Here is a 25,361-nt window from a genome sequence, read left to right as displayed (position 1 = left end):
TCCACAGGTCACTGAAAGGGGCAACACAGGTGGAGAAGGTAGTCAAGAAGACATACGGCATCCTTGCCTTCATTGGCCGGGGCACTGAGTATAAGAATTGGCAAGTCATGTTGCAGCTGTATAGAACCTTAGTTAGGCCACACTTGGAGTATAGTGTTCAATTCTGGTCGCCACACTACCAGAAGGATGCGGAGGCTTTAGAGAGGGTGCAGAAGAGATTTACCAGGATGTTGCCTGGTATGGAGGGCATTAGCTATGCGGAGCGGTTGAATAAACTCGGTTTGTTCTCACTGGAATGACAGTGATTGAGGGGCAACCTGATAGAGGTCTACAAAATTATGAGGGGCATAGACAGAGTGGATAGTCAGAGGCTTTTCCCCAGGGTAGAGGGGTCAATTATGAGGGGGCATAGGTTTAAGGTGCGAGGGGCAAGGTTTAGAGGAGATTTACGAGGCAAGTTTTTTTTACATAGAGGGTAGTGGGTGCCTGGAACTCGCTGCCGGAGGAAGTGGAGGAAGCAGGGACGATAGTGGCATTTAAGGGGCATCTTGACAAATACATGAATAGGATGGGAATAGAGGGATACAGATCCAGGAAGTGTAGAAGATTTTAGTTTAGACGAGCAGCATCGTCGGCACGGGCTTGGAGGTCTAAAGGGCTTGTTCCTGTGCTGTACTTCTCCTTGTTCTTTGCCAAACAGAGCACACCCTGCATCCACTGCCTCAAAACCCAGCAGGGCACTGTCAAACTGGAAGGTGCACAAGCTCCCCACTGAGTGTTTTTAGTACAGTTCTCCATCCCTTAGCAGATTTAAAGTTTTTATTGGAAGTTTGCTTCAGGAATCATGGGAAGGTCAGCAAGAGTAGAAAAGGGTTGCTCAAAAAAATATCAACATTCTCAATATGTCCTTTGGAGAATGTTCAAAGAGGCATAGAAAGAAGCTGCAGTCTCAGCTAAGAGCAAATGACTTGTGAGAAAGCAGCAAGAAAATCAAGGTATGCGGATGGGTTTGAGGTAGAGAACAGGGAGGGCAGAGTACCAAAGGACAGAAATACGCTTCCTTTAATTTCTCGCCTTTTTGCAGGGCAATGTGAGAGAGGGATCGAAGAGAACTGAATAGTAAACAGTTAAGGATGGGAGAAAAACATGGAAATAGAAATCATAGATTCATTACTATGCAGGAGGCCATTTGGCCCATCGAATCTGACCAACCATCTGAAAGAGAACCCTACCTAGACCCATGCCCCCCACTCTATCCCCGTAACCCCATCTAACATTTTGGGACACAAAAGGGCTATCCATCATGGCCAATCCACCTAGCCTGCACACTTTTAGACTCTGGGAGGAAACTGGAGCACCCGAAGGAAATCCACGCAGACACAGGGGGAATGCGCAAACTCCACACAGATCGTCACCCAAGGCCGGAATTGAACCTAGATCCCTGACGCTGTGAGGCAGCTGTGCTAAGCACTGTGCTACCGTGCTGCCAAAATAATGGACTCAGGTCCTAAGCAGCAGTCAAAAACGCCCACAAATGGACAGCAAAAACTAAACTTCTATGGACCTGGTCACATAACCAGAGAAGGATACATATATTCTGGTAGAAAACAGGAAATGGAGGAGAGTCAATTGGGGGGAAAACCCAGAGTTAAAGGGATCCTGTGGTGAGATAAAGTTGCCATAGGTAGAATGAAGCTATTATGGAGCATCAACAAACAACTCAGTAAAGGGGACAGCGCGGTGGATAGCAGTGCTGCCTCACGGCACAGAGGACCTGGGTTCAATCTCTGCTCAGATCACTGTCCGTGTAGAGTTTGCACACATTCTGTAGCCACCTGTGGTGGCCACTTCCAGATTCCAAAATGGATGCCTGCAAAGAATGCAGGGAAAATTGGCTAGGCACAGGAAAACAAGCAGGTGCAAGGTTTCCTGCGTATTAAGACTTGCAGAACCCAGACAGAACCAAAACCAGTAGCCATCTACATACTAATGAGCAATCCCCAGAAACAATTAGAAACATTGAAGCAATCGGGACCAAATCAGACTCCCCGGCGCCAGCGAGAGCCAGGACAAAGGAAGGCCAATGGACACATAGGAACCGCCCAGCGGTCAGGGAACAGCTCCAGTATTGGAGAAATCGATTGAAACGATTGGGATATGGTCTAATTAATTGGGACCAGGTCCGGGGACCGCCCAAAAGGGCGGAAAACCCCTGGGGACTATAAAATAGAGCCCCCAAGTTCAGTTCGCTCTCTTGGCAGGCTCTCTTGGCAGCTCTCAAAGAACTCTTGACTGTGACTCTCAGCAAGGAGAGACCTGCCTAGCAGCTGCACCAACCAAGTAAGTCTCCAGTCAACGCACGCGATGAGATAGGCGCTCCTAGCTACTATTCCATACCAGCTTGAAACCTGCAGACTCAGAACCGGACAAAGGCCATTGTTCCTCTAAACTGGTGGGCCATTTGAAAGCTAAGTATAGGCCTTTAGTTATAGTGATAGTCTAGTAAGTAGAGTTTTATGCATGAATAGTGATTGACTGTGTGTATAATAAATGTGCTTTGATTTGAAACTTACTAACTGGTGTACTGAGTTATTGATCAGCACTTGGCTTTGAACCTCGTGGTGGTATCATAAAGATACCTGGCGACTCTAGAGCAAAGGTTATTAAAACAGAGCAATTAAGTAAAAGCACACCGAGCAACAATTCTCCCTGTGTTTGTGGGTCTCACCCCCACAATACAAAGATGCGCAGGCAAGATGGATTGGCCACGCTAATTTGCCCTTTAATTGGAAAAAAAGAATTGGGTACTCTAAATTGATATTAAAAAAAAACTGAATTTATGGGAACAATGAACTTGGTGATGAGAAACAAAGACAGTGGGGATCACCACAATATCCAATGGTGGTGAAGAAATGGACCATCCCAACACTGCAGCATCACTATTCCTGGGCGTGTCCCATGATGGGATAGCTCCACCCCCAGTGGGCAGTGCTTTCGGCCATGGAAATCTGTGGGCCATGTGAAGCCTCATAGCTCTGGTTCAAACAAGCTCAAGGAAGCATTCTGTTAATCACTACCTATTACAGCCCCTCAACTGCTAAATATGTATGTCTCTATTGTGAACATTATAGAGGCAGAACATTAAAAGCTTAGATTGTACTCTTGAATTCAATGTGTGCTTAAGAAACATCAACACTGACTTCTGGTGGCGGCCAGGGAGTGAGTAGTAGCATATTTGGTAGCTCCCGCTCGTGGTGGACCTTTGAGACCCTTTTCATCGATTTAGGGTGGATTGATTGACAAAACAGAAGCCTAGTGAAGTAGAGGAGAAGGATTTCCCACCAGTGTATGGATTTGTGGACCAGAAGTGGACGAAAAGGAGAGGGCATTGGTCGAAGACGGGAGTGGAGTCTGCAGCAAAGGAGGATATGGCGGAAAGTCAGGGACCGCAACTGCCGACCCAGTGGTCAACGGAGCAGCTGGTGGCCTTTCTCCAGGAGAGCATTGCTCAGCAAAGAAAGGATACCTGGATCCTATTAAGACAGGGATTGACTGTGCGGAGCAGAGATTGGTAGCCAGGGCCAAGTGATCCAGAAGATGGAAGAGACGGTTGCTGAGCATATGGCCAGCTAGCCGTGATGGCAGTGGACACGGGGCTGATGAAGGCAGCAGAGAGGCTGCAACAGAAAGTGGAGGATCTGGAGAACAGGTTGCGCAGGCAGACCTGAGGATTGTTGGTCTTCCAGAGGGCAGTGAGGGATCGGACACGGACATATGTGGCGCGTATGTTCGAGAAGCTGCTGGGGGAAGGAGCATTTGCTCGACCCTTGGGGTGCACAGGGCACAGAGCACTGATGAGGAAGCCGCTGATGAATTAGCTGCAAAGGGCGATGGTGGTACGAATGCACCGGCTCCTGAACAAGGAACAGATTGAGGTGGAACAGGCAGACGAGGAGCGGCATATGGGAACGCAAGAAGCTGCATATTTACCAGGACTTGGGTGGGGAACTGGCCAAAAGAAGGGCGAGTTTCAATAAGGTAAAATCAACCCTCTTTAAGAAGGAGGTGACCACAGCGGGTTTGTGTGGGCCAGGTACTTTATTTCGGAGCGCGAGACGAGGCGATGAACTGCGTTAAGGACAGGGGATTGGCAGGTGATGGAGGACATTGAACCTGGGGGTGAGTAGTTGTGTTCTTGACATGCTGCATATTTTCTTTTCTCTTTGGGTTTTCTATGTATTGTTTTGCACTAGGTTTGGGGCTGTTGCTCAGTTTTGTATGCGGGGTAACTTTGTTCTTAATGGGGGATGGTGGGTGGAATTTTCTTCTTTGTGTTTGTTGGGGATTGTGATGTTTTGCATATGTGTGTTCGAGCGGGGGATGGGGGGGGGGGAGATCAGTGGGGATAGGATGATTTGCGCCATGGGCGGGGGCTAACAAGCTAGTTGGGCGGGCTAGCTCACAGAAATGCAGTGGGGGGTCGAGCACGTGATCAGTTTGTCGAGGGGGTTGGGATGTTATTTTGTTATGGGAGGGGTGGGGAAGGGGGTTTGCTGACAAGGTGATGGGTGGCCGGCAGGGGGGGGCCTGACTAGGCTGACAACATGGAACGTGAGGGCTGACTGGGCCAGTCAAGAGGGCTCGCGTATTCGAAGAGTTTGAGGGCGTAGGTGGCAATGCTCCAGGAGACACACCTGAGGGTGGTGGATCAGACTAGGCTGAGTAAGGGGTGCTTGGGCAGGTATTCCATTCAGGGCTAGACTCAAACTAGGGAGTAGTGGTTTTGATCAATAATCGCGTGTCATTTGTGGTGAGCATAGTGGTGGAATCGGGGGATAGGTACGTTATGGTGAGTGGGAAACTGGAGGGGACGCTGGTGGTATGAGTGCATATCTATGCACCAAACTAGGATGACACGGAGCTTATGAGGCGGGTATTGGGGAGGATCCTGGACTTGGACTCAGTCTTATCATGGAGTGGGGGGGACTTTAATACGGTTATAGATCCGAGTGTTAGATCGGTCGAGTTGAAGGACAGGGAGGGTGTCAGCTGCGGCGAAGGAACTAAAGGGGTTTATGGAACAGATTTGGCGGGTGGTATCTGTGGAGGTTCTGACAACCAAGACCGAAGGAGTTTTCTTTTTTCTCCCATGTACACAAAGTGTTCTCCCGGATTTATTTTTTCGTTTTGGATAGGGCTTTGCTGGCAGAGACGGTGAATGCCGAATATTCGGCGATTGTTATGTCAGATCATGCCCCACACTGGGTGGGTTTACGGGTGAGCAAGGAGGGGGGTCAGCACCCATAATGGAGATTGAATGTAGGACTGTTAGTGGATGAAGAGGTGTGCGGGCGGGTGAGGGAGGCCATCCAGAATTATTTAGAGATAAATGACACGGGGGAGGTTTCGGCAGCCACAGTATGGGAGGCACTGAAAGCAGTAGTTCTGGGCGAACTGATTTTGGTACGGGTTCATAGGGAAAAGGTGGAGCGGGCGGAGTTGGATAGTCTGGTTAGGGAGATCCTCCAGGTGGATAGAAGGTACTCGGAAAGCCCGGAGGCAGGATTGCTGAAGGAATGGCAGAAGCTGCAGATGGAGTTTGGTCTAATATCCACAGGGAAGGTGGTGGGGCAGTTGACGAAGACGAGAGGAGAGATATACACGAGTATGGTGAGAAGGCCAGTAGGATGCCAGCACACCAGCTCAGGAAAAGGGAGGTGGCCAGCGAGATAGGGAGAGTGAAGGATAGTGGGAGGGAACACGATTTTGGATCCAGTGGGGGTGAACGGGGTTTCAAGGAATTATACAGTCGGTTGTATGCGTCAGAGCCCCCAGGTGGGTGGAGGGGATGAGGCAATTCTTGGAGTGTTTGGAGTTTCTATAGGTGGAAGAAGGGTTGGTGGAAGGGCTGCGAGCGCCGATCAGGATTGTGGAAGGAGTAGAGGGATTGGAGGCCATGCAGTCAGGCAAGGCCCCGGGAATGGACGGATACCCAATGGAATTTTATAAGAAGTTTTCTGGGGTGCTGGGTCCGCTGCTGGTAAGGGCATTTAATGAGGCAAGGTGTTCTTCCCCCAACAATGTCACAGGCTTCGATCTCATTGATCCTGAAGAGGGAGAAGGATCCAGGACAATGCGGGAGAGGAGGCATAATTTAGGGGCACAAGTTTAGGATCACTGGTAACGGCACCTCTGCAGTTCTCACTGGCTCGGGACTCTTCAAGCCCGATGGTGGTGGCGGCTCTGAGAATTTAGGGACAGTGGTGGAAGCATATGGGAGTGAAGGGAGCATCGGTGTGGGCTCAAATTTGTGGCAATCGCCGGTTTGTCCCGGGGAAGTTGGATGGGAGTTTCGGAGGTGGCAGAGAGCAGATATTGAGAGACTGGGAGATCTGTTTATCGATGGGAACTTTCCTTATTTGGAGGATTTGGAGAAGGAGTTCGAATTGCCGGGTGGGAATGGGTTTCGTTATCTGCAGGTGAGGTACTTTGTGCAAAGGCAGGTTTCGACCTTTCCTCGTCTACCGCCACAAGGGATACAAGATAAAGTAGTTTCAAAAATGGGGGTGGGGATGGGGAAGGTCTCAGAAATTTATAAAGAACTGATGGAGTGGGAGGGAACTCAGATAGGGGAGGTGAAGCGCAAGTGGGAAGATGAGCTGGGTAAGGAGCTAGAGGCAGGTCTGTGGGAGGATGCTCTGAGCAGAGTCAACACGTCTCATCATGTGCCAGGGTCAGCCTGATACAATTCAAGGTGGTTCACCGGGCAGACATGACCGTGGCCTGGATGAGCAGGTTTTTTGGGGTAGAGGACAGGTGTGGGCCTTGTGCGGGAGGGGCACACAAATCATGTTAAGGGCATGTCTGAAGCTTAGGGGCTTCTGGCAAGAATTTGTTGATGTCATGTCCATGGTATTAAAGACAAGGGTGGCAATGAGTCCAGAGGTGGCAATTTTTGGAGTGTCGAAAGACCCGGGAATCCAGGGGGCGAGAGGGGCTGGCGTTTTGGACCTTTGCCTCCTTGGTAGCCCAGAGACGGATCTTATTAGCGTGGAGGTACTCGGAGCCGCCAAAATCAGGGGTATGGGTTAGTGACATGGCCAGGTTTCTCAGGCTTGAGAAAATTAAGTTTGCCCTGAGAGGGTCAATGTTAGGGTTCGTCTGGAGGTGGCAGCCGTTTATAGACTTCTTCGCGGAAACTAAACTGTCAGCAGATACAATAAGGGGGAAGGGCAGTTAGGGAATGAGGGGGTAGGGAGAGTTTGTTCAGTTCAGTTTAGGCGGGATCAACGGGAGATGGAGGCACTTGGGAATTGTTTGTATAAGCTATGTTGGCGGGGTATGGTTGTTGGTTGGGGGGGGGTGTTACTTACGGAATTATGTTTACATTTGTATTTGTATCTTGCCTCAATAAAATGTTTGTTTAAAATCATCAGCACCAACAACGTTTGGCATGTGTCAACGGAAGAAGAAACCAAAACCTGATCGACCTCGTCCTGACTAATCTCCCCGTTAGCTGTCTCTGTTCCATGATAGCACTGGTGGTGGTTGAAGTGACCACTGTACAGTGAAAATAACGTCTTGAAGACATTCTCTTTTATGTGTTACAGCACTACCATTGTGACAAGTGGGAAAGATCAGCAACCCAAATTGGGCATCACACAAGTCCCTATTAATAGCTGTTTTTTACAATCACCATCAATAGCCGTTTTTATACCACCACAATCTGTGACCACATGGATAAACATATCCCTCTCTCCTCCAAACAATAACTCTGGCTTAATGGGAAATATTAGTAGCATGCAAAGAGCTGGCACATTAGAATGAAGCACCTATTTTGTGAAGCTACTACACTGGATCACCAGCATGATAAATGCCAAAAAATCAGTCGGCTGAATTCAGAGTAACCAAAAGATCAAAGCAAATCTCTATAGCACTACCACATCCAGTTGAGCATGGCAGTGGACAACCAAACAACTTGGGAGGTAGCTTCATTAACCTTCTCATTCTTCCAGCCTAAGGAGCAGGATTGGCTGAACAGTTTGCAAATGTCTTCAGGTGTTCATCAAAAAAGTTTCAAGTGGACAATTCACTAGCCTCCTTCCCAGGGGTTCCGATAATCGCAGAGGCCAGTGTCTACCCAATTCAGTTTACTGCTCATTAGATTAAGTGGCTGAGTCTGAAACCAAAGAACCTTATCATAAACTGAATCAAAAAGGGAAAACCATTTCCCTGGTCAGTGGTCATAGATGACACAAAGATGGTCTGTTCAAAGCCAATCACAGTATCGCATTGCAAGAGAGAGTTCTTCAACAACATGTCCTCAGCCCAACTACCAACTGCATCAGCGATCTTCCTTTTATCTTGTGGCTAAAAATGGAGCTATTTCCTGACAAGTCTAAAATACACAACACTAATCACAATTCTTCCAATAATGAAGTACACATGTCAGCATGTAGTCATGTTCCAGAAATATTTGTGCCCTGTGCAGGTTTACAGTAACAACCATCTCGAAGAAGAAAAATTTCAACTCTTTCCCCTCAACCTTTAGCAATTCCATCATTGCCAAATACTGCAAGGACAAAATCCTTGAGATCATCACTGACCAGGTGCTTAATTAAATCAATCATGTTCAAGATGTGCAATCCATAACTGGTTCTTAGTTGAATGGCTTATCTCTGGATTTCTCAAACCCTCTCCATCATCCACAAATCTCAAGTCAGGGGTAGAACTGAAATTCACCCCAACCTGGATGGACACCGGTACAACAGAACTGATGAAGCTAACCCCCTCACGGCGAGTAGAAGATCATGAGAGCACCATGACCTCCAAGACACAGCCACAATTGATACACCATTCGGTTGGGGACATATATCACAGTTCCTTCATTGCTAGATCAAAATCCTGAAATCTCCTATTGAACACCATTGTATTATTAGCAGCACAGTAAAGGTTGCAACAAGATAGCTTGCCACCATCAGTGCAACAAGGGATGGGGAATAAATGTTGAATTATCAGCTTGCCCACACCCGATTATTGCGTTTTTTAAAAACTGCTTTTTTATCCATACACTGCATTACATGTATTCTTGGCAAGTGTTCCCTCATTCTTTCAAATCAGAAATATATATATAATTGCTCTCTATTTACATATGTATCTGCCAACATCATTAAATAGAAAGTGATCTCCGTGAAATTGACTGTGCTGCACTCAGAAACTAACATGGACATCTGACAAAGGTACATAAAACAAAGCTACATCTTTTCTTTCTGAACCAAATACAGAAATATTGTTCAGAATATTCCATCAACTCCTCAAATAATCGTACTTACCAAAATGAACGATCCATTTGGGCGCTGAAACCTCAAAATTATTGTTCTCCTCACCCACTTGCCGAAGTTTCAGGCACAGCAACCCAGGTGCTTATATTTTTCCATCTACTGCTGCCATAGCAACTGAATGTATGGGATACGACAGAGCACATGGCTGATTCTCTGGGGCTCTATTACAGGTACTAACAGCTGCCGTGAGTGCTCAACACTGGGAGTGAAAAATAACTGTTGTTGAATGATGGATGTTACATGACCACAGATCAGAAGATAGGCTTGAACTAAAATCAAATAATCAGCATTTTCCTTTGCTTTGCACATTTCCAGATTTGTATTTGTTTTTAAACAAGGGGTGTGTGGTGCTTTCCCGGTGTTGTTAACAACAAAGGTGTTGTCCCCTTATGAATATCTTTTAAATCCCAATGGATCACGTAACGGCTATTTCTTTGAAATGGAGGGGGGCGGGTACTTCAAACAGGTGATCTATTTCTTCAGCTGGCTGTTTTATCCTGTGTCACTTTTTGAGATTCAAAATAATTCAGCACTAATTTGCCCCTGCTAAGAGTACACATTCATGAGCTGCATCTTTCTATGTTTATCGCAAAGAACACATAACAAGTCGCACAAGGCGATGCCTCATCTGCTCTGAACCCCTCAAAAACAAGAGCTCCACAAATTTGAGGCACAACAATATTAAGTTCAACATATCCTCGCCCTGTACATTTCAATTTGCAATCGGAAACCACGAGCTGAAAATGTTCGGCTGAAATATAGTCACTTATAAATACAGAGCAGTAATTAGCTGAATAGCAATTAATAAAAATGAGCTGCCGCTCACATCAATTGCATAATTATTGAATAGGCCAACTAAATTCTTATTTATTGATCCTAAAAATAACTCGCTCGGTTTTGGTGGACAAAAAAAAAATCACACAATTACTGCATATCGTGTAACAAATCCAGATGAGAAATTGCAACAAAAATTGCCCTTCTAATGACCTATTTGAATCGATCAGGAATGTCCCAAATTCAATCTTGATCTTTGTTATCTCTGACTCTTGTAGAGATGCCGACCTCGGTATCATTCATTCTTCTTGCAGTTTTTTTTCATTGCTGGTAATGATCAAGGGATGAAGTGGAAAGCCCATGTTTAAACATCAGGCAAGAAATAGTTTCAGCAGGACTCCATGTCGACACTGCCCCCACTCATTGCCTAAGTTCATTGCCTAAGGCAGGCAGAATGGGCAATTCGGTATGATGCGGCAGGACATCCATGACCCTGGAGCTGTACCCCTAAAAATTGGGATAGCAGAAGGGAGTGCCAAATATATTTTACAAAATATCAATATGGGCAAATAGGAGGTCACCCAATTTGGACCAAAAAAGGTGCTTTCTAAATAGTGAAAATTTAGGAACAGTTGAGGCCCCATAAAGATTTAGGACGTCTATGAATGGGTCATTGGCATGTGCGGGAAATTATCAAAAAGACAAATGGAATGTTGGCCTTTGTATCTAGAGGAGCCACGCAAAAGGAGGCAAAAGTTAGTTTACAGCTATGCAAAGTCTAGAGTTCAAACACATGGAGTAACTAAACCTTAGGATGGATACACTAGTCTTGGGAGAGCAGACAACATAGATTATCAGATTGACACTTGGACACCACAAGGAGATTCTGGAAAGTGTGAAAATAGATAAGTCCCCTGGGCCGGATGGGATTTATCCTAGGATTCTCTGGGAAGCTAGGGAGGAGATTGCTGAGCCTTTGGCTTTGATCTTTAAGTCATCTTTGTCTACAGGAATAGTGCCAGATGACTGGAGGATAGCAAATGTTGTCCCCTTGTTCAAGAAGGGGAGTAGAGACAACCCCGGTAACTATAGACCAGTGAGCCTTACTTCTGTTGTGGGAAAAGTCTTGGAAAGGTTTATAAGAGATAGGATGTATAATCATCTGGAAAGGAATAATTTGATTAGAGATAGTCAACATGGTTTTGTGAAGGGTAGGTCGTGCCTCACAAACCTCATTGAGTTCTCCGAGAAGGTGACCAAACAGGTGGATGAGGGTAAAGCAGTTGATGTGGTGTATATGAATTTCAGTAAAGCATTTGATAAGATTCCCCATGGTAGGCTATTGCAGAAAATACAGAGGCATGGGATTCGGGGTGATTTAGCAGTTTGGATCAGAAATTGGCTAGCTCATAGAAGACAAAGGGTGGTGGTTGATGGGAAATGTTCTGACTGGTGTCCAGTTACTAGTGGTGTACCACAAGGATCTGTTTTGGGGCCGCTGCTGTTCGTCATTTTTATAAATGACCTGGAGGAGGGCGTAGAAGGATAGGTGAGTAAATTTGCTTTTGACACTAAAGTCGGTGGAGTTGTGGACAGTGCAGAAGGATGTTACAAGTTACAGAGGGACATAGATAAGCTGCAGAGCTGGGCTGACAGGTGGCAAATGTAGTTTAATGCAGAAAAGTGTGAGGTGATTCATTTTGGAAGGAATAACAGGAAGACAGAGTACTGGGCTAATTGTAAGATTATTGGTAGCGTGGACAAGCGGAGAGATCTCGGTGTCCATGTCCATCGATCCCTGAAAGTTGCCACCCAGGTTGAGAGAGTTGTTAAGAAGGCGTATGGTGTATTAGCTTTTATTGGTAGAGGAATTGAGTTTAGAACATAGAACATAGAACGATACAGCGCAGTACAGGCCCTTCGGCCCTCGATGTTGCACCGACATGGAAAAAATCTAAAGGCCATCTAACCTACACTATGCCCTTATCATCCATATGCTTATCCAATAAATTTTTAAATGCCCTCAATGTTGGCGTGTTCACTACTGTTGCAGGTAGGGCATTCCACGGCCTCACCACTCTTTGCGTAAAAAACCCACCTCTGACCTCTGTCCTATATCTATTACCCCTCAATTTAAGGCTATGTCCCCTCGTGCTAGCCACCTCCATCCGCGGGAGAAGGCTCTCGCTGTCCACCCTATCTAACCCTCTGATCATTTTGTATGCCTCTATTAAGTCACCTCTTAACCTTCTTCTCTCTAACGAAAACAACCTCAAGTCCATCAGCCTTTCCTCATAAGATTTTCCCTCCATACCAGGCAACATCCTGGTAAATCTCCTCTGCACCCGTTCCAAAGCTTCCACGTCCTTCCTATAATGAGGCGACCAGAACTGTACGCAATACTCCAAATGCGGCCGTACTAGAGTTTTGTACAACTGCAACATGACCTCATGGCTCCGGAACTCAATCCCTCTACCAATAAAGGCCAACACACCATAGGCCTTCTTCACAACCCTATCAACCTGGGTGGCAACTTTCAGGGATCTATGTACATGGACACCGAGATCCCTCTGCTCATCCACACTACCAAGAATTTTACCATTAGCCAAATATTCCGCATTTCTGTTATTCTTTCCAAAGTGAATCACCTCACACTTCTCCACATTAAACTCCATTTGCCACCTCTCAGCCCAGCTCTGCAGCTTATCTATGTGCCTCTGTAACCTGCAACATCCTTCCGCACTGTCTACAACTCCACCGACTTTAGTGTCGTCTGCAAATTTACTCACCCATCCTTCTGCGCCCTCCTCTAGGTCATTTATAAAAATGACAAACAGCAACGGCCCCAGAACAGATCCTTGTGGTACGCCACTCGTAACTGAACTCCATTCTGAACATTTCCCATCAACTACCACTCTCTGTCTTCTTTCAACTAGCCAATTTCTGATCCACATCTCTAAATCACCCTCAATCCCCAGCCTCCGTATTTTCTGCAATAGCCGACCGTGGGGAACCTTATCAAATGCTTTACTGAAATCCATATACACCACATCAACTGCTCTACCCTTGTCTACCTGTTCAGTCACCTTCTCAAAGAACTCGATAAGGTTTGTGAGGCATGACCTACCCTTCACAAAACCATGCTGACTATCCCTAATCATATTATTCCTATCTAGATGATTATAAATCGTATCTTTTATAATCCTCTCCAAGACTTTACCCACCACAGACGTTAGGCTCACCGGCCTATAGTTACCGGGGTTATCTCTACTCCCCTTCTTGAACAAAGGGACCACATTTGCTATCCTCCAGTCCTCTGGCACTATTCCTGTAGCCAATGATGACCTAAAAATCAAAGCCAAAGGCTCAGCAATCTCTTCCCTGGCTTCCCAGAGAATCCTAGGATAAATCCCATCCGGCCCCGGGGACTTATCTATTTTCACCTTGTCCAGAATTGCCAACACTTCTTCCCTACGCACCTCAATGCCATCTATTCTAATAGCCTGGGTCTCAGCATTCTCCTCCACAATATTATCTTTTTCTTGAGTGAATACTGACGAAAAGTATTCATTTAGTACTCGCTTATCTCCTCAGCCTCCACACACAACTTCCCACCACTGTCCTTGACTGGCCCTACTCTTACCCTAGTCATTCTTTTATTCCTGACATACCTATAGAAAGCTTTTGGGTTTTCCTTGATCCTACCTGCCAAAGACTTCTCATGTCCCCTCCTTGCTCGTCTCAGCTCTCTCTTTAGATCCTTCCTCGCTTCCTTGTAAATATCAAGCGCCCCAACTGAAACTTCACGCCTCATCTTCACATAGGCCTCCTTCTTCCTCTTAACAAGAGATTCCACTTCTTTGGTAAACCACGGTTCCCTCGCTCGACCCCTTCCTCCCTGCCTGACTGGTACGTACTTATCAAGAACATGCAATAGCTGTTCCTTGAACAAGCTCCACATATCCAGTGTGCCCAACCCTTGCAGCCTACTTCTCCAACCAACACATCCTAAGTCATGTCTAATGGCATCATAATTGCCCTTCCCCCAGCTATAACTCTTGCCCTGCGGGGTATACTTATCCCTTTCCATCACTAACGTAAAGGTCACCGAATTGTGGTCACTGTTTCCAAAGTGCTCACCTACCTCCAGATCTAACACCTGGCCTGGTTCATTACCCAAAACCAAATCCAATGTGGCCTCGCCTCTTGTTGGCCTGTCAACATATTGTGTCAGGAAACCCTCCTGCACACATTGTACAAAGAATGACCCATCTAATGTACTCGAACTATATCTTTTCCAGTCAATATTTGGAAAGTTAAAGTCTCCCATAACAACTACCCTGTTACTTTCGCTCTTTTCCAGAATCATCTTCGCCATCCTTTCCTCTACATCCCTAGAACTATTAGGTGGCCTATAGAAAACTCCCAACAGGGTGACCTCTCCTTTCCTGTTTCTAACCTCAGCCCATACTACCTCAGAAGAAGAGTCCCCATCTAGCATCATTTCCGCCACCGTAATACTGTCCTTGACTAGCAGCGCCACACCTCCCCCTCTTTTGCCCCCTTCTCTGAGCTTACTAAAACACCTAAACCCCGGAACCTGCAACAACCATTCCTGTCCCTGCTCTATCCATGTCTCTGAAATGGCCACAACGTCGAAGTCCCAGGTACCAACCCATGCTGCCAGTTCCCCTACCTTATTTCGTATACTCCTGGCATTGAAGTAGACACACTTCAAACCACCTACCTGAACACTGGCACCCTCCTGCGAAGTCAAATCTGTGCTCCTGACCTCTATACTCTCAATCTCCCGTACCCCAAAACTACAATCCAGGTTCCCATGCCCCTGCTGAATTAGTTTAAACCGCCCCAAAGAGCACTAACAAATTGTGATGTCCAGCACAAGGCGACATAGCTTTAAATTGAGGGGAGATAGATATAGGACAGATGTCAGAGGTAGGTTCTTTACTCAGAGAGTAGTAAGGGCGTGGAATGCCCTGCCTGCAACATAGTTTCGGAGCCATGAGGTCATGTTGCAGTTGTACAAAACTCTGGTGCGGCCGCATTTGGAGTATTGCGTGCAGTTCTGGTCGCCACATTATAGGAAGGATGTGGAAGCATTGGAAAGGGTACAGAGGAGATTTACAAGGATGTTGCCTGGTATGGAGGGAAGATCTTATGAGGGAAGGCTGAAGGACTTGAGGCTGTTTTCGTTAGAGAGAAGAAGGTTAAGAGGTGACTTAATTGAGGCATACAAGATGATCAGAGGATTAGATAGGGTGGACAGTGAGAGCCTTTTTCCTCGGATGGTGATGTCCAGCACAAGGAGACATAGCTTTAAATTGAGGGGAGATAGATATAGCACAGATGTCAGAGGTAGGTTCTTTACTCAGAGAGTAGTAAGGGCGTGGAATGCCCTGCCTGCAACATAGTGGACTCACCAACACTAAACGCATTCAAATGGTCATTGGATAGGCATATGGACGATAAGGGAATAGTGTAGAGGGACTTTAGAGGGGTTTCACAGGACGGCGCAACATCGAGGGCCGAAGGGCCTGTACTGCGCTGTAATGTTCTATGTTCTATGACTCAATCTCGGGATGTATTCCCTGAACTTTAGGAGATTAAGGGCCAATTGAATTGAAATTTTCAGGATATTAAAAAGGAACTGGAGTAACCAGACAGAAACTATTTCCATGGACTGTGGAGTCTGGAAAAGCCAAACTTTTCAGTAAAGAAATTTGGAAATGATTCTGAACATAACAGTGGAACAAGTTTGGAACTGTCTTCCGTAAATGGCTCTTGGTGCCAGGTCAATTATTAATCTTAAATCTGGCATTGATAGATTAACCCAAGGAAATCCACGAATATGGGGCAAAGGACTATACCTATACTAGGTTAATGATTAGTCACAATCTCACTGAAGAGTGGAACATGCTTGAGGAGCTAAATGATCTATTCCTGTTCCAATGTCCCCAAGTCAAATGAACTATCGGCTGCAATTGATTCTTATCATCACTCTGTTCAAAGGTTTTTACCTGATAATCGAGCCGATCCTATCTTACATGACCTTCTGACTCAGGCTGGGTGGGATCTGGATGGTGCAGCACGTCCCCAAGGTCTAGCTTTAAGGACTGTATAGTCGAGGCATATAAGCCAAGCCCCCATTTTTACAGCATTAGCTGCTTTTAACAGATGGGTTTAAAAGTCCAGCCAGGTTTGAGAAGCCAAGTCTATAAGGCGTGTGGGGTCAAATCTTGGCAGGGGTCAGATCGGGTCAAGTCAGATCTTTCAAAACGGGGAGATCGGCATAACAATTACCCAGAAGTTAGAACTGGTTTTAATTCTTCTAACCTTTTCTGTCTGTGCAGCTATCGATGCAACACAGTGAGAACCATTCAAAGTTTGCAATTTAATTCACAATTTAAGGATGGTTCCTAGTGCAGGGCAATCCTTACCCGGGAATTCTGGGGGCAAGGTCTCAAGTGCAACTTTAGCCCCCCCCCCCCCCCCCCCCCCCACCCCGGTGCTGGAGCTCACAGGTTACGTCCCAGTGTCCATTCCAAGATTTCTGCACATAATCCAGACGAACACCAACATTGTCAGAGGTGCCATCTTTCAGATTAGGCACTTAATGGAGGCCCCCAACTGTCCAGTCAGGTCCACGGAGAGTGACCCAGAGCCGGGATCGAACCTGGGACCTCGGTGTCATGAGGCAGCAAAGCTAACCACTGTGCCACCATGCAGCCCCTGCCTAGTTAAGTGTTGTCCAATTTGTCCTGCTTCTCCTCAAGCTGTGCTAACCAGTCTCTTGCCAATAGATTTGGCACCAACGAACAGGAAAGGTCCTTAACCACTAAACACACCAGAAAAAGTTTGAGCTTACAGCAAGATAAGTTTCAAGTCATTCTGATTCTGAAAATATCCTTTTACAAATATCAAGTCTTATTCTTTTGGCTCCCAATTACTGGAGATTTAAGAAAAATTTTAAAATGTACTTTTTCCATCTTTTTTCCATCTCTCAATCCCAGCTCTCTTTCATTTTCTGTACATACATTAAGTTAAAACATTTAGTTGATATTCTCTGCGCTGACTCTATGGGCTGGATTCTATGTCCCAACGCCGGCGTGGGAATGGTGGCGTTTTATGCCAGGAAAACTGGCGCAAAACGGCCACCGACTCCCTATTTTGCTCGGGGCTAGCAGGATGGTAGCATAAAGCACCCGGCTCTAGCTGTGATACGCCCCAGAGAATTGCCAGGTTTGTGTCCGCGAATGCGCACGGCCCTGCAGCAGCTGCGCAGTCCTTCATGGCGGACGCAGCCTGCCCATGCAATAGGCCCCCCCACCTTCGGCTGGCTTGCGTTCCCCAGTCCACCCCACCACTCTGTCCCGAGCCCCGAATAACATCCCCTCCCCCACACCCCCGCCCCCGGATCGGCTCTCCCCCGACCTTGGCGGTGCTGAACTGAGTCATTGGAAGACTTGATGCCGCGTTTGACATGTACTGTTGCCCGTCAGCTCCACCTTCCTCCCACAAGTCCCGAAAGACGTGCTGTTAGGTAATTAGGTCATTCTGAATTCTCCCAGTGTACCCGAACAGGCGCCAGAATGTGGTGACTAGGGGCTTTTCACAGTAACTTCATTGCAGTGTTAATGTATGCCTGTACTGTATGACAATAAAGATTGTTATTTTTTTTTAAAAAGGTGTGCTATCAAATCGCTTATCCCATATCCAGCCTCAATGACCAGTTGACAGAGGTTGAAGAAAGATGCTGTCTTATTCACAAAGTCCCTGATCTCCTGTAGTGGGCTCCACAATTAAGTGATCCTCTAATTACTATAAGTTGTTATCTAATAATTCTTAATGTCTGTGGGCTGTTGCCAGTATAATGAATGGCGCGCAAGGGTCATTCTTTGCTGATCACAAGTCGAGGCCATTGCCTCCAGTGACTTCTGGAGACGGTAATTCCATTCTGTACAATATGCCAGGATGCAATCACAACACATACAATTTTCTTCCTACCCTCCTTCTCATCCCATCCCACCCCACTCCTTCTCCCTCCCCAGTGTATCTTTCCCATGCGAAGCAGGAGGGTCGTACTGCTGCCGCAGCTGAGTTCAGCAAATTCATTTAATCTAGAATAATGGCAGGAACCATCCTGGTGCATGTAGGTTGGCTGGGGGCGTCTTGGGGCAATACTGTTAACTTTTGAGGTTTGTTTCATCATTCAATCAATACTCTTAAGCTAGCATTCCACCGGAAACAAAGCACATTTCTCAAAAGACAAACAACTTGAAATACTGCATAAATAGCAAACATAACAAATAGACATTCCAGCTGCACAGACTTGGTGACTGATCATATTTATTTTTTAAGTGACTAAAGAAATTCAGCATTCCTTTCACATTAGAATTAAATCCAGTTATGATAATTAGTGCACCATTAAAATAAAGTTCCAGAGTCATAGCTCCAGCACACTTTCATGCAGCATAATACTTACTGTTCTTTCAGGATGTACTCGGTGTTTTCTGATGAAATCTGCCCAGTCACTGGGTGCCTGAATGATGATGTCCATTCATTATGACTGTAATAAATCACACAATATAATTAGCAACAATTCATCATTATATAAAATACATTCCCCACGCCCACCATGTGATTTTAATACTGCTTAGATCTTCTGAACACAAGGGAATAAGTGAGTAATTTAATATTTTACAAATATATCTTGTATTTCAATATTTCCCTACACTTTCAACACAGGTATGTGGAATCTGCCAACAGCCTGCGGCACTGTATTGGTGCCAGCTCTCAGGTCATATATTATGTTCTGTTGGTTATAATACTCAGCATGACTGAAATTGAGCCAAGGCTTCTATTGATTTGAAAAAGTCAACAATATTTTAATGTTTCTAAGGAAACAGCAGCATTCAAAAAAATGTGCAATTAACACTATTATTTTTAAGACCCACATTTTCCTGAATTTCTTCATGTCCAGGCTATTCAAGACCGTTGTATTGTATGTGAACAAATGCACCAAAAATACATCTCCCAGCTTTCATCAAATACTTGCTCCAGCATAGTAATCAGCAGATCTGACAATTATTGATTCACCGTCACCTCCCTCTCGGATTTGCGCTCTTCTACTCTGCTTTCTTGCAAGGTTTCTGTATTTTAGGAATTAAATAATGTTTTCATGCAAAATTCAAGATCTGATTTTCTCAAATATTTTAATTTCTTCCCCGCAACTGCAAATACTGATGAACAGGAGCAGCATGGTGGTACAGTGGTTAGCACTGCTGCCTCACAGCGCCAGGGACCCGGGTCCAATTCCGGCCTCTGTTTGTGTGGAGTATGTACATTCTCCCCGTGTCTGCATGGGTTTCATCCGGGTGCTATTTCCCAGTAATCCACTTAAAATTAGAGCTCTTTATTCTTCAATGATAGCATTACTAATTTAATCAATCTCATGTAGAATTTACACTTGTATAGTGTATATCATGGTCTCAATACAGCCCAAACCAGCCAGTGAAATATTGTTTTGAAATGTAGTTACTTATTATTCAGGCCAATGCAACTGTCAATTTGCACCCTGACAGAACGGACAGTGAGGCCCTTAGCTAACTAAACTATTTTGGATGGTATTGCCTGAAGGACACATGAAGGTCAGGAAATTTTGGGAGCACTGCCTGACTGACCTCCTTTAAAAGGTGTCATGTGATTGAACAAAATGCACAACCTTGAATTAATCTCTTAAAGACAGTGCCTCCAACAATGCTGCACTCGCAGACTACTGCTCTCAATCTTGATTATAACTGCTCAAATGGGGCCTTAACCGACAACCTTCAGACACAAGCAAGAATGCTTTGAAAGCACCATACAAACGATGGAAGATAGTCATAAAACATCACAGTCTACATAACCGGAAGAAATCATTTCACACAAAAATACTAGATTTGCCTTATTTTAATTTGTTATTAACATTATGAAAACTGATCCTCCTTGACAATTCAATTCAAAGGACAGAACCATTGTTTCTATCCCTGCTTTGGCTGTGTCAGACTAATGTCCGAATGCCACCAACATGCTTTGCATTAGCACCAGCTGAACCAGACATGACCTGCTGATGGAAACCTGACCAACATAATTATAAATTAAGTAGCTCCAGAATCTATGGCCATGCAAGTTGTCTTTGATGGAGACACAAGGCACCTGGCCACACACAAAGCCTCTATTTTCTAGTGATGGGTGCCGTTGGGAATGGCAGGGGGAGGGGGGATAATCAATTTATGTTCAGGGAGTCATTTTATAAAACAGTTTTTCGAGAATCTTCTGAAACAGGCAATTTCTGTAGAACCTCACAAGGCAACTCAAAGCGCCAAGGCATCTTTGCAAGGCTGTACTGAAATCACAGTGGTCATGTGTAGTTAGGTAAAGCACAGCTTAGAAATAAAACAGGCCATATACTTGTACAATATTTACTTCCCACTCCAGGACTGGAGCACAAATTTCTACACCGACATTCCTTCGTAGTACTGAGTGAGTGCTGCTCTGTCAAAAGTACCGGGCGGGATTTACCGGCTGTCCCACGCCGGCACACGGGTTTCCCAGCGGTGAGGGATGCGGTCGATGGGAAATGCCATTGACAATGGCAGGATCGGTAGATTCTGCTGGCAGGCCCCGCCTGCCACGCTGAAAAACCCACAGCAAGGCAGTCGGTAAATCCCGTCCACCGTCTTTTAAACGTGATGTTAAATTGAGGCTCTTTGCCCACTTAGGTGGATGTAAAAGAACTCATAACAATATTTCGAAGAGCAGCAGGGGAGTTACCCCCAATGATCTGGTCAACATTTATCCCCCAATCCACATCACAAAAACAGACTTATCGGGTCATTGTCACATTGTTATTTGGGGAAGCTTGCTGTTGCAGATTGGCCGCCACACTGCTACATTACAACAATGACCACACTTCAAAAAGTGCTTTCAGATATCCGGTGGTTGGGCATAAGAGACTCCCAGTTAGGATAGTCACGTGCAACGTGAGGAGGTGAGGAAGTCCGGTCAAGAGTGCTTGCGCATCTTAAATGTTTGAAAGCTGATGTAGCAATGCTGCAGGAGACTCACTTGACAGTGAAGGACCAGGTGAAACTTAAAAAGGACTGGGTTAGTCAGGTATTTCACTCTGGAATTGACGGAAGGGCTCGAGGGGTAGCGGTAATGGTCAGCAAAAGACTACGTTTCCAGGTGGAGGAAGTGGTTGCAGATCAGGGGGGGTAGATTGTGACAGGGGCGCTGGAGGGGAGGTTAGTGGCACTGGCAAGTGCATACGGCCCCAATTGGAACGATGTGGGATTCGCGAAGAAGGTGTTTGGGGCCATCCCCAACTTGGACACACTCGAACTGATTGTGGGGGCGGACTGGAACTTGGTGCAGGAGTGAAGGTTGGACAGGTCACGGCCGCGCTCAGTGGTCCTATCGGGGGGGGGTGGGGGGGGGGGGGGGGGGGGCGCGAAGGAGTTGGCTTGGCTAATGGTGGAAATGGGAGGGTTGGACCCGTGGAGGTTTCTGCACCCGAGGGAACAGGGGTACTCGTTTTTCCTAGGCAGTCCGTAAGGTATACTCGCAGATCGACTTTTTTGTGGTGGGGAAGGCTTTGCTGGCTGGGGTTAAGAGTCGGAATACTCGGCAATTGCAGTATCAGATCATGCTCCGCATTGGGTGGATGTGGTACTGGAGAAGGGGGTAGTGCACAGGCCGGGGTGAAAATTAGAGCTGGGACTTTTGGGGGACCGAGAGTTCTGTGACAAAATTGAAAAGGTAATTGAGGAATATGTAGATTTCAACTGTATGGGTGAGGTGTCGAAGGCAGCTGTCTGGGAGGCTCTAAAGGTGGTGGTGAGGTGATCTCGTTTAAGGCCAGGGTGGACAAAGAGGAGAGGTTGGAGCGACAGAGGGTAACAGATGAGATTTTGGAGGCAGATATGTAGAAGATGGGGACCCAGCGAAGTTGGAAAAGAGGAAGGAACTACAGGCGAGCTTTGATCAACTATCTACCAGGAAGGTGGTGGAGCAATTGAGGCGAGCAAGGGGTGCAGTTTAAGAGCCTGGAGATAAGGTGAGCTTCGGAGGGAGGCAGCGGTAAGGGAAATTGCTCAGGTGAGGGACAGGGCAGGGAAGTTTGTGGTGTTGGCTCCGGATCTGATTAACAAAGTCTTTGAGGAATTCTATGAGAGGTTGTCCAGGTTGTTTTGTTATGCTCTTGACATGGCATAAGCTGCTTCCTTGATGTGCACTCTGACGAAGGAAGGTTCAGACTTGGAGATAGCTTTAACACGTTTATTAAACTGTTAACAATTCTCCTACTTGGATTTGACTCTCCTGTTAATCCTGCTATCGCTGCCTAGACTGACGAACCAGTCTGCGACAATCCAGGTGGTGGGTGTGATGGGTTTCAAATCAACCCTATGTACACACTGAGTGTCTCCACTGGAAAGAGGAAGATCATGTGCGCTGTGTCCTTTTATATGGGTTGGTGTAATGCCCTCCTGTGGTAGTGTCACCTTTGTGTGTATCTTGAATGTCGATTGGACGTGTCCAATCTTACTGACCTATTGGTTGAATGTCTGTGTCATGATGTCTCTGGTGCTCCCTCTAGTGTCTAGCTAGTCTACGTGTATTTACATTAACCCCTTGTGTATTTACAGTGATGCATAATCACCACACAGGTCAGAGCCACCTGGGGGAGACTGTGAGATGCAGGAATTTCTGGATGGGTTGGAGTACCCGAGGTTAGGGGAGGGGGTCAGGGCTACATTAGAAGGAGTGATAGTGGAGCAGGAGATAAAAGATGCGATTGGGAGGATGCAGTCCAGGAAGATGGCAGGGACGGATGGGTTTCCGGGGGAATACTATAAAAAATTCCAGGATAAGCTGGCATCCCTGATAGTGGGGATGTTTGAAGAGGTGATAGGGAAGGTGTTGCCACAAACTTTGGGGCAGGCATAGATTTCCCTGTTGCTTAAAAATGATAAGGATCCGACGGAGTGTGGGTCATATAGGCCCATATCACTTTTAAACATGGACGCAAAAGTATTGGCGAAGGTACTGGCGGGTAGGCTGGAGGAGTGCCTCCCGAAGGTGATAAGTAAAGATCAGACGGGGTTCGTGAGAGGGTGGCAGCTCTTTTCAAACATTAGAAGGGTATTGAACGTGGTTATGGCACCGGCAGCGGGGAAGGAAACAGAGGTGGTTGTGGCATTGGACGCTGAGAAGGCGTTTGACCGGGTAGAATGGGAGTACTTGATGGCATTCTAGAGGATATGGAAAGGAATAGTGCCGGGGGGGACAGAGTATAGAGTGTCCTTGTATGTCGCTAACTTATGCTGACACATGTTGGCATCGAGTGTGTCAATATGGGGAACATTGGAGCTGCTTCGGGTGTTTGGTTCTTTCTCGGGGTACAAACTAAATCTCGACAAGAGTGAGTATTCTGTGGTGTCTCGGCCGGCGGTGGGGAGGGCTGCGATTCGTGAGGCAGGGACTCACTTTAGGTACCTGGAAATGCAGGATGCCTGGGAGTGGTGGTGGTGGTGGGGGGGGGGGGGGGGGGGGGGGGTGTGGCGGCGGCTCAGCAGGTACAACATTTCTAGCTTGGCGAGGAGACTGAAAGCTGATCTGGCAAGGTGGGATGATCTCCCTCTGTCACTGGCGGGTCGGGTACTGGCGGTTAAAATGAACGTGTTGTCGCGATTTCTGTTCATTTTCCAATGCCCGCTGATTTTCCTGCCAAAGGCATTTTTCAGAGAGATTGAGGGAAGCATTACGTTGTTCATATGGGGATAGAAGGTGGCCAGAGTTAGAAAGGTGCGGCTACAGAGGGGAAGGCAGGGGATTTGGGTCTTCCGAACCTGATATATTACTACTGAACAGCGAGTGTGGAGAAGGTGCCGAGCTGGATCAGAGAAGTTGATTCCCAGTGGGTCAGAATGGAGAAGAGTTTGTGCAGGGGGTCGGGATTGAAGGCATTAGCCACACCGCCGCTCCCGATGGCCCCAGGGAAATACTCGGAGTCCGGTAATAATAGCTTCATTGAGAATTTGGAGACAGTTTCGCCAACACTTTGGGTTGGGGGCAGGGTCAAGGGAAATGCCGATTCGGAGGAACCACAGATTTGAGCCAGAGAAGTAGGATGGAAATTTTCGGAAATGGGAGGAGAAGGGAATTAAGACACTAAAAGATTTGTTCCTTAGGGGTTGGTTTGCAGGATTGAAGGAGCTGGAAGTGAAGTATGGGCTGGAGCAGGGGAAAATGTTTAGATACATGCAGGTTCACAATTTTGCCAGAAAGGAGATACAGAGTATCCTGGTGGAGTCGGCCATCACATTGCTGGAGGAGGTGCTGACGGCAGGGCGACTGAAGAAGGGGGTAGTGTCGGCAGTTTACGGAGCTATTTTAGAAGAAGACAAGGAACTACTGGAAGGGATCAAAGCAAAGTGGGAGGAAAAGTTGGGAAAGGATATGGAGGAGGGGTTCTGGTGTGAAGTGCTCTGGAGAGTGAACGTATCCACCTCGTGCGTGAGGTTGAGGCTTATACAGCTGAAGGTGGTATACAGAGCACACCTCAGAGGGCAAGGATGAGCCGATTCTTTGAAGGGGTAGAAGATGTGTGCGAATGTTGCGGGCAGGGCCCCACAAATCATGTTCATATGTTTTGGTCCTGTCCAAAACTGGAGGATTACTGGAAGGAGGTTTTTAGGGTAATCTCTATAGTGGTGCATGTGAAACTGGACCCGGGCCCCCGGGAGGCCATATTCGGGATGTCAGGCCAGTCAGGGTTGGAAACGGGTGCAGAGCAGTTGTTGTAGCCTTCGCCTCGTTGATCGCCCGAAGGCAGATCCTGATGGGTTTTAGAGCAACCTCTCCACCCTGTGCCCTGGCATGGCGGGGGGGGACCTATTGGAATTCCTGACTCTTGTGAAGGTCAAGATTGAACTGAGGGGAAGGATGGAGGGGTTCTTCAATTCATGGGCATTATTCATTATGCACTTTCAAGAACTGAATGACATCGAACATTAGTTGGGGGGTGGTTGGGAGGGGGGGGGGGGGGTGGACTGTGTGTGTTAATGGTGACTATGGGTAATTCCAGATTTCTTTTTGTCATGAAATGTGAACATGCGGGCTAATGTTTGGGGTTTGGTGGGAGGATGGGATCGTTGTTATTGATATAGAGATTGATATATTTGT

At 46.6% G+C, this 25,361-nt stretch overlaps 1 protein-coding gene across 14 annotated transcripts in view; it reads right to left on the bottom strand.

Moving 5' to 3' along the window:
* Positions 1-25,361, bottom strand: part of plekha7b (pleckstrin homology domain containing, family A member 7b) — a 636,198-nt gene that overhangs the window by 218,998 nt on the left and 391,839 nt on the right. For all 14 annotated transcript variants that reach the window (XM_038808072.1, XM_038808076.1, XM_038808066.1 and 11 more), the window contains one exon: positions 18,619-18,702. In XM_038808072.1, coding sequence (XP_038664000.1) covers positions 18,619-18,702 — 84 coding nt within the window. The remainder of the gene's footprint in view (positions 1-18,618; positions 18,703-25,361) is intronic.

This window comes from Scyliorhinus canicula, chromosome 9 (assembly GCF_902713615.1).
Source record: "Scyliorhinus canicula chromosome 9, sScyCan1.1, whole genome shotgun sequence".
NCBI lineage: Eukaryota > Metazoa > Chordata > Chondrichthyes > Carcharhiniformes > Scyliorhinidae > Scyliorhinus > Scyliorhinus canicula.
This window is presented reverse-complemented; position numbering and strand designations above follow the sequence as displayed.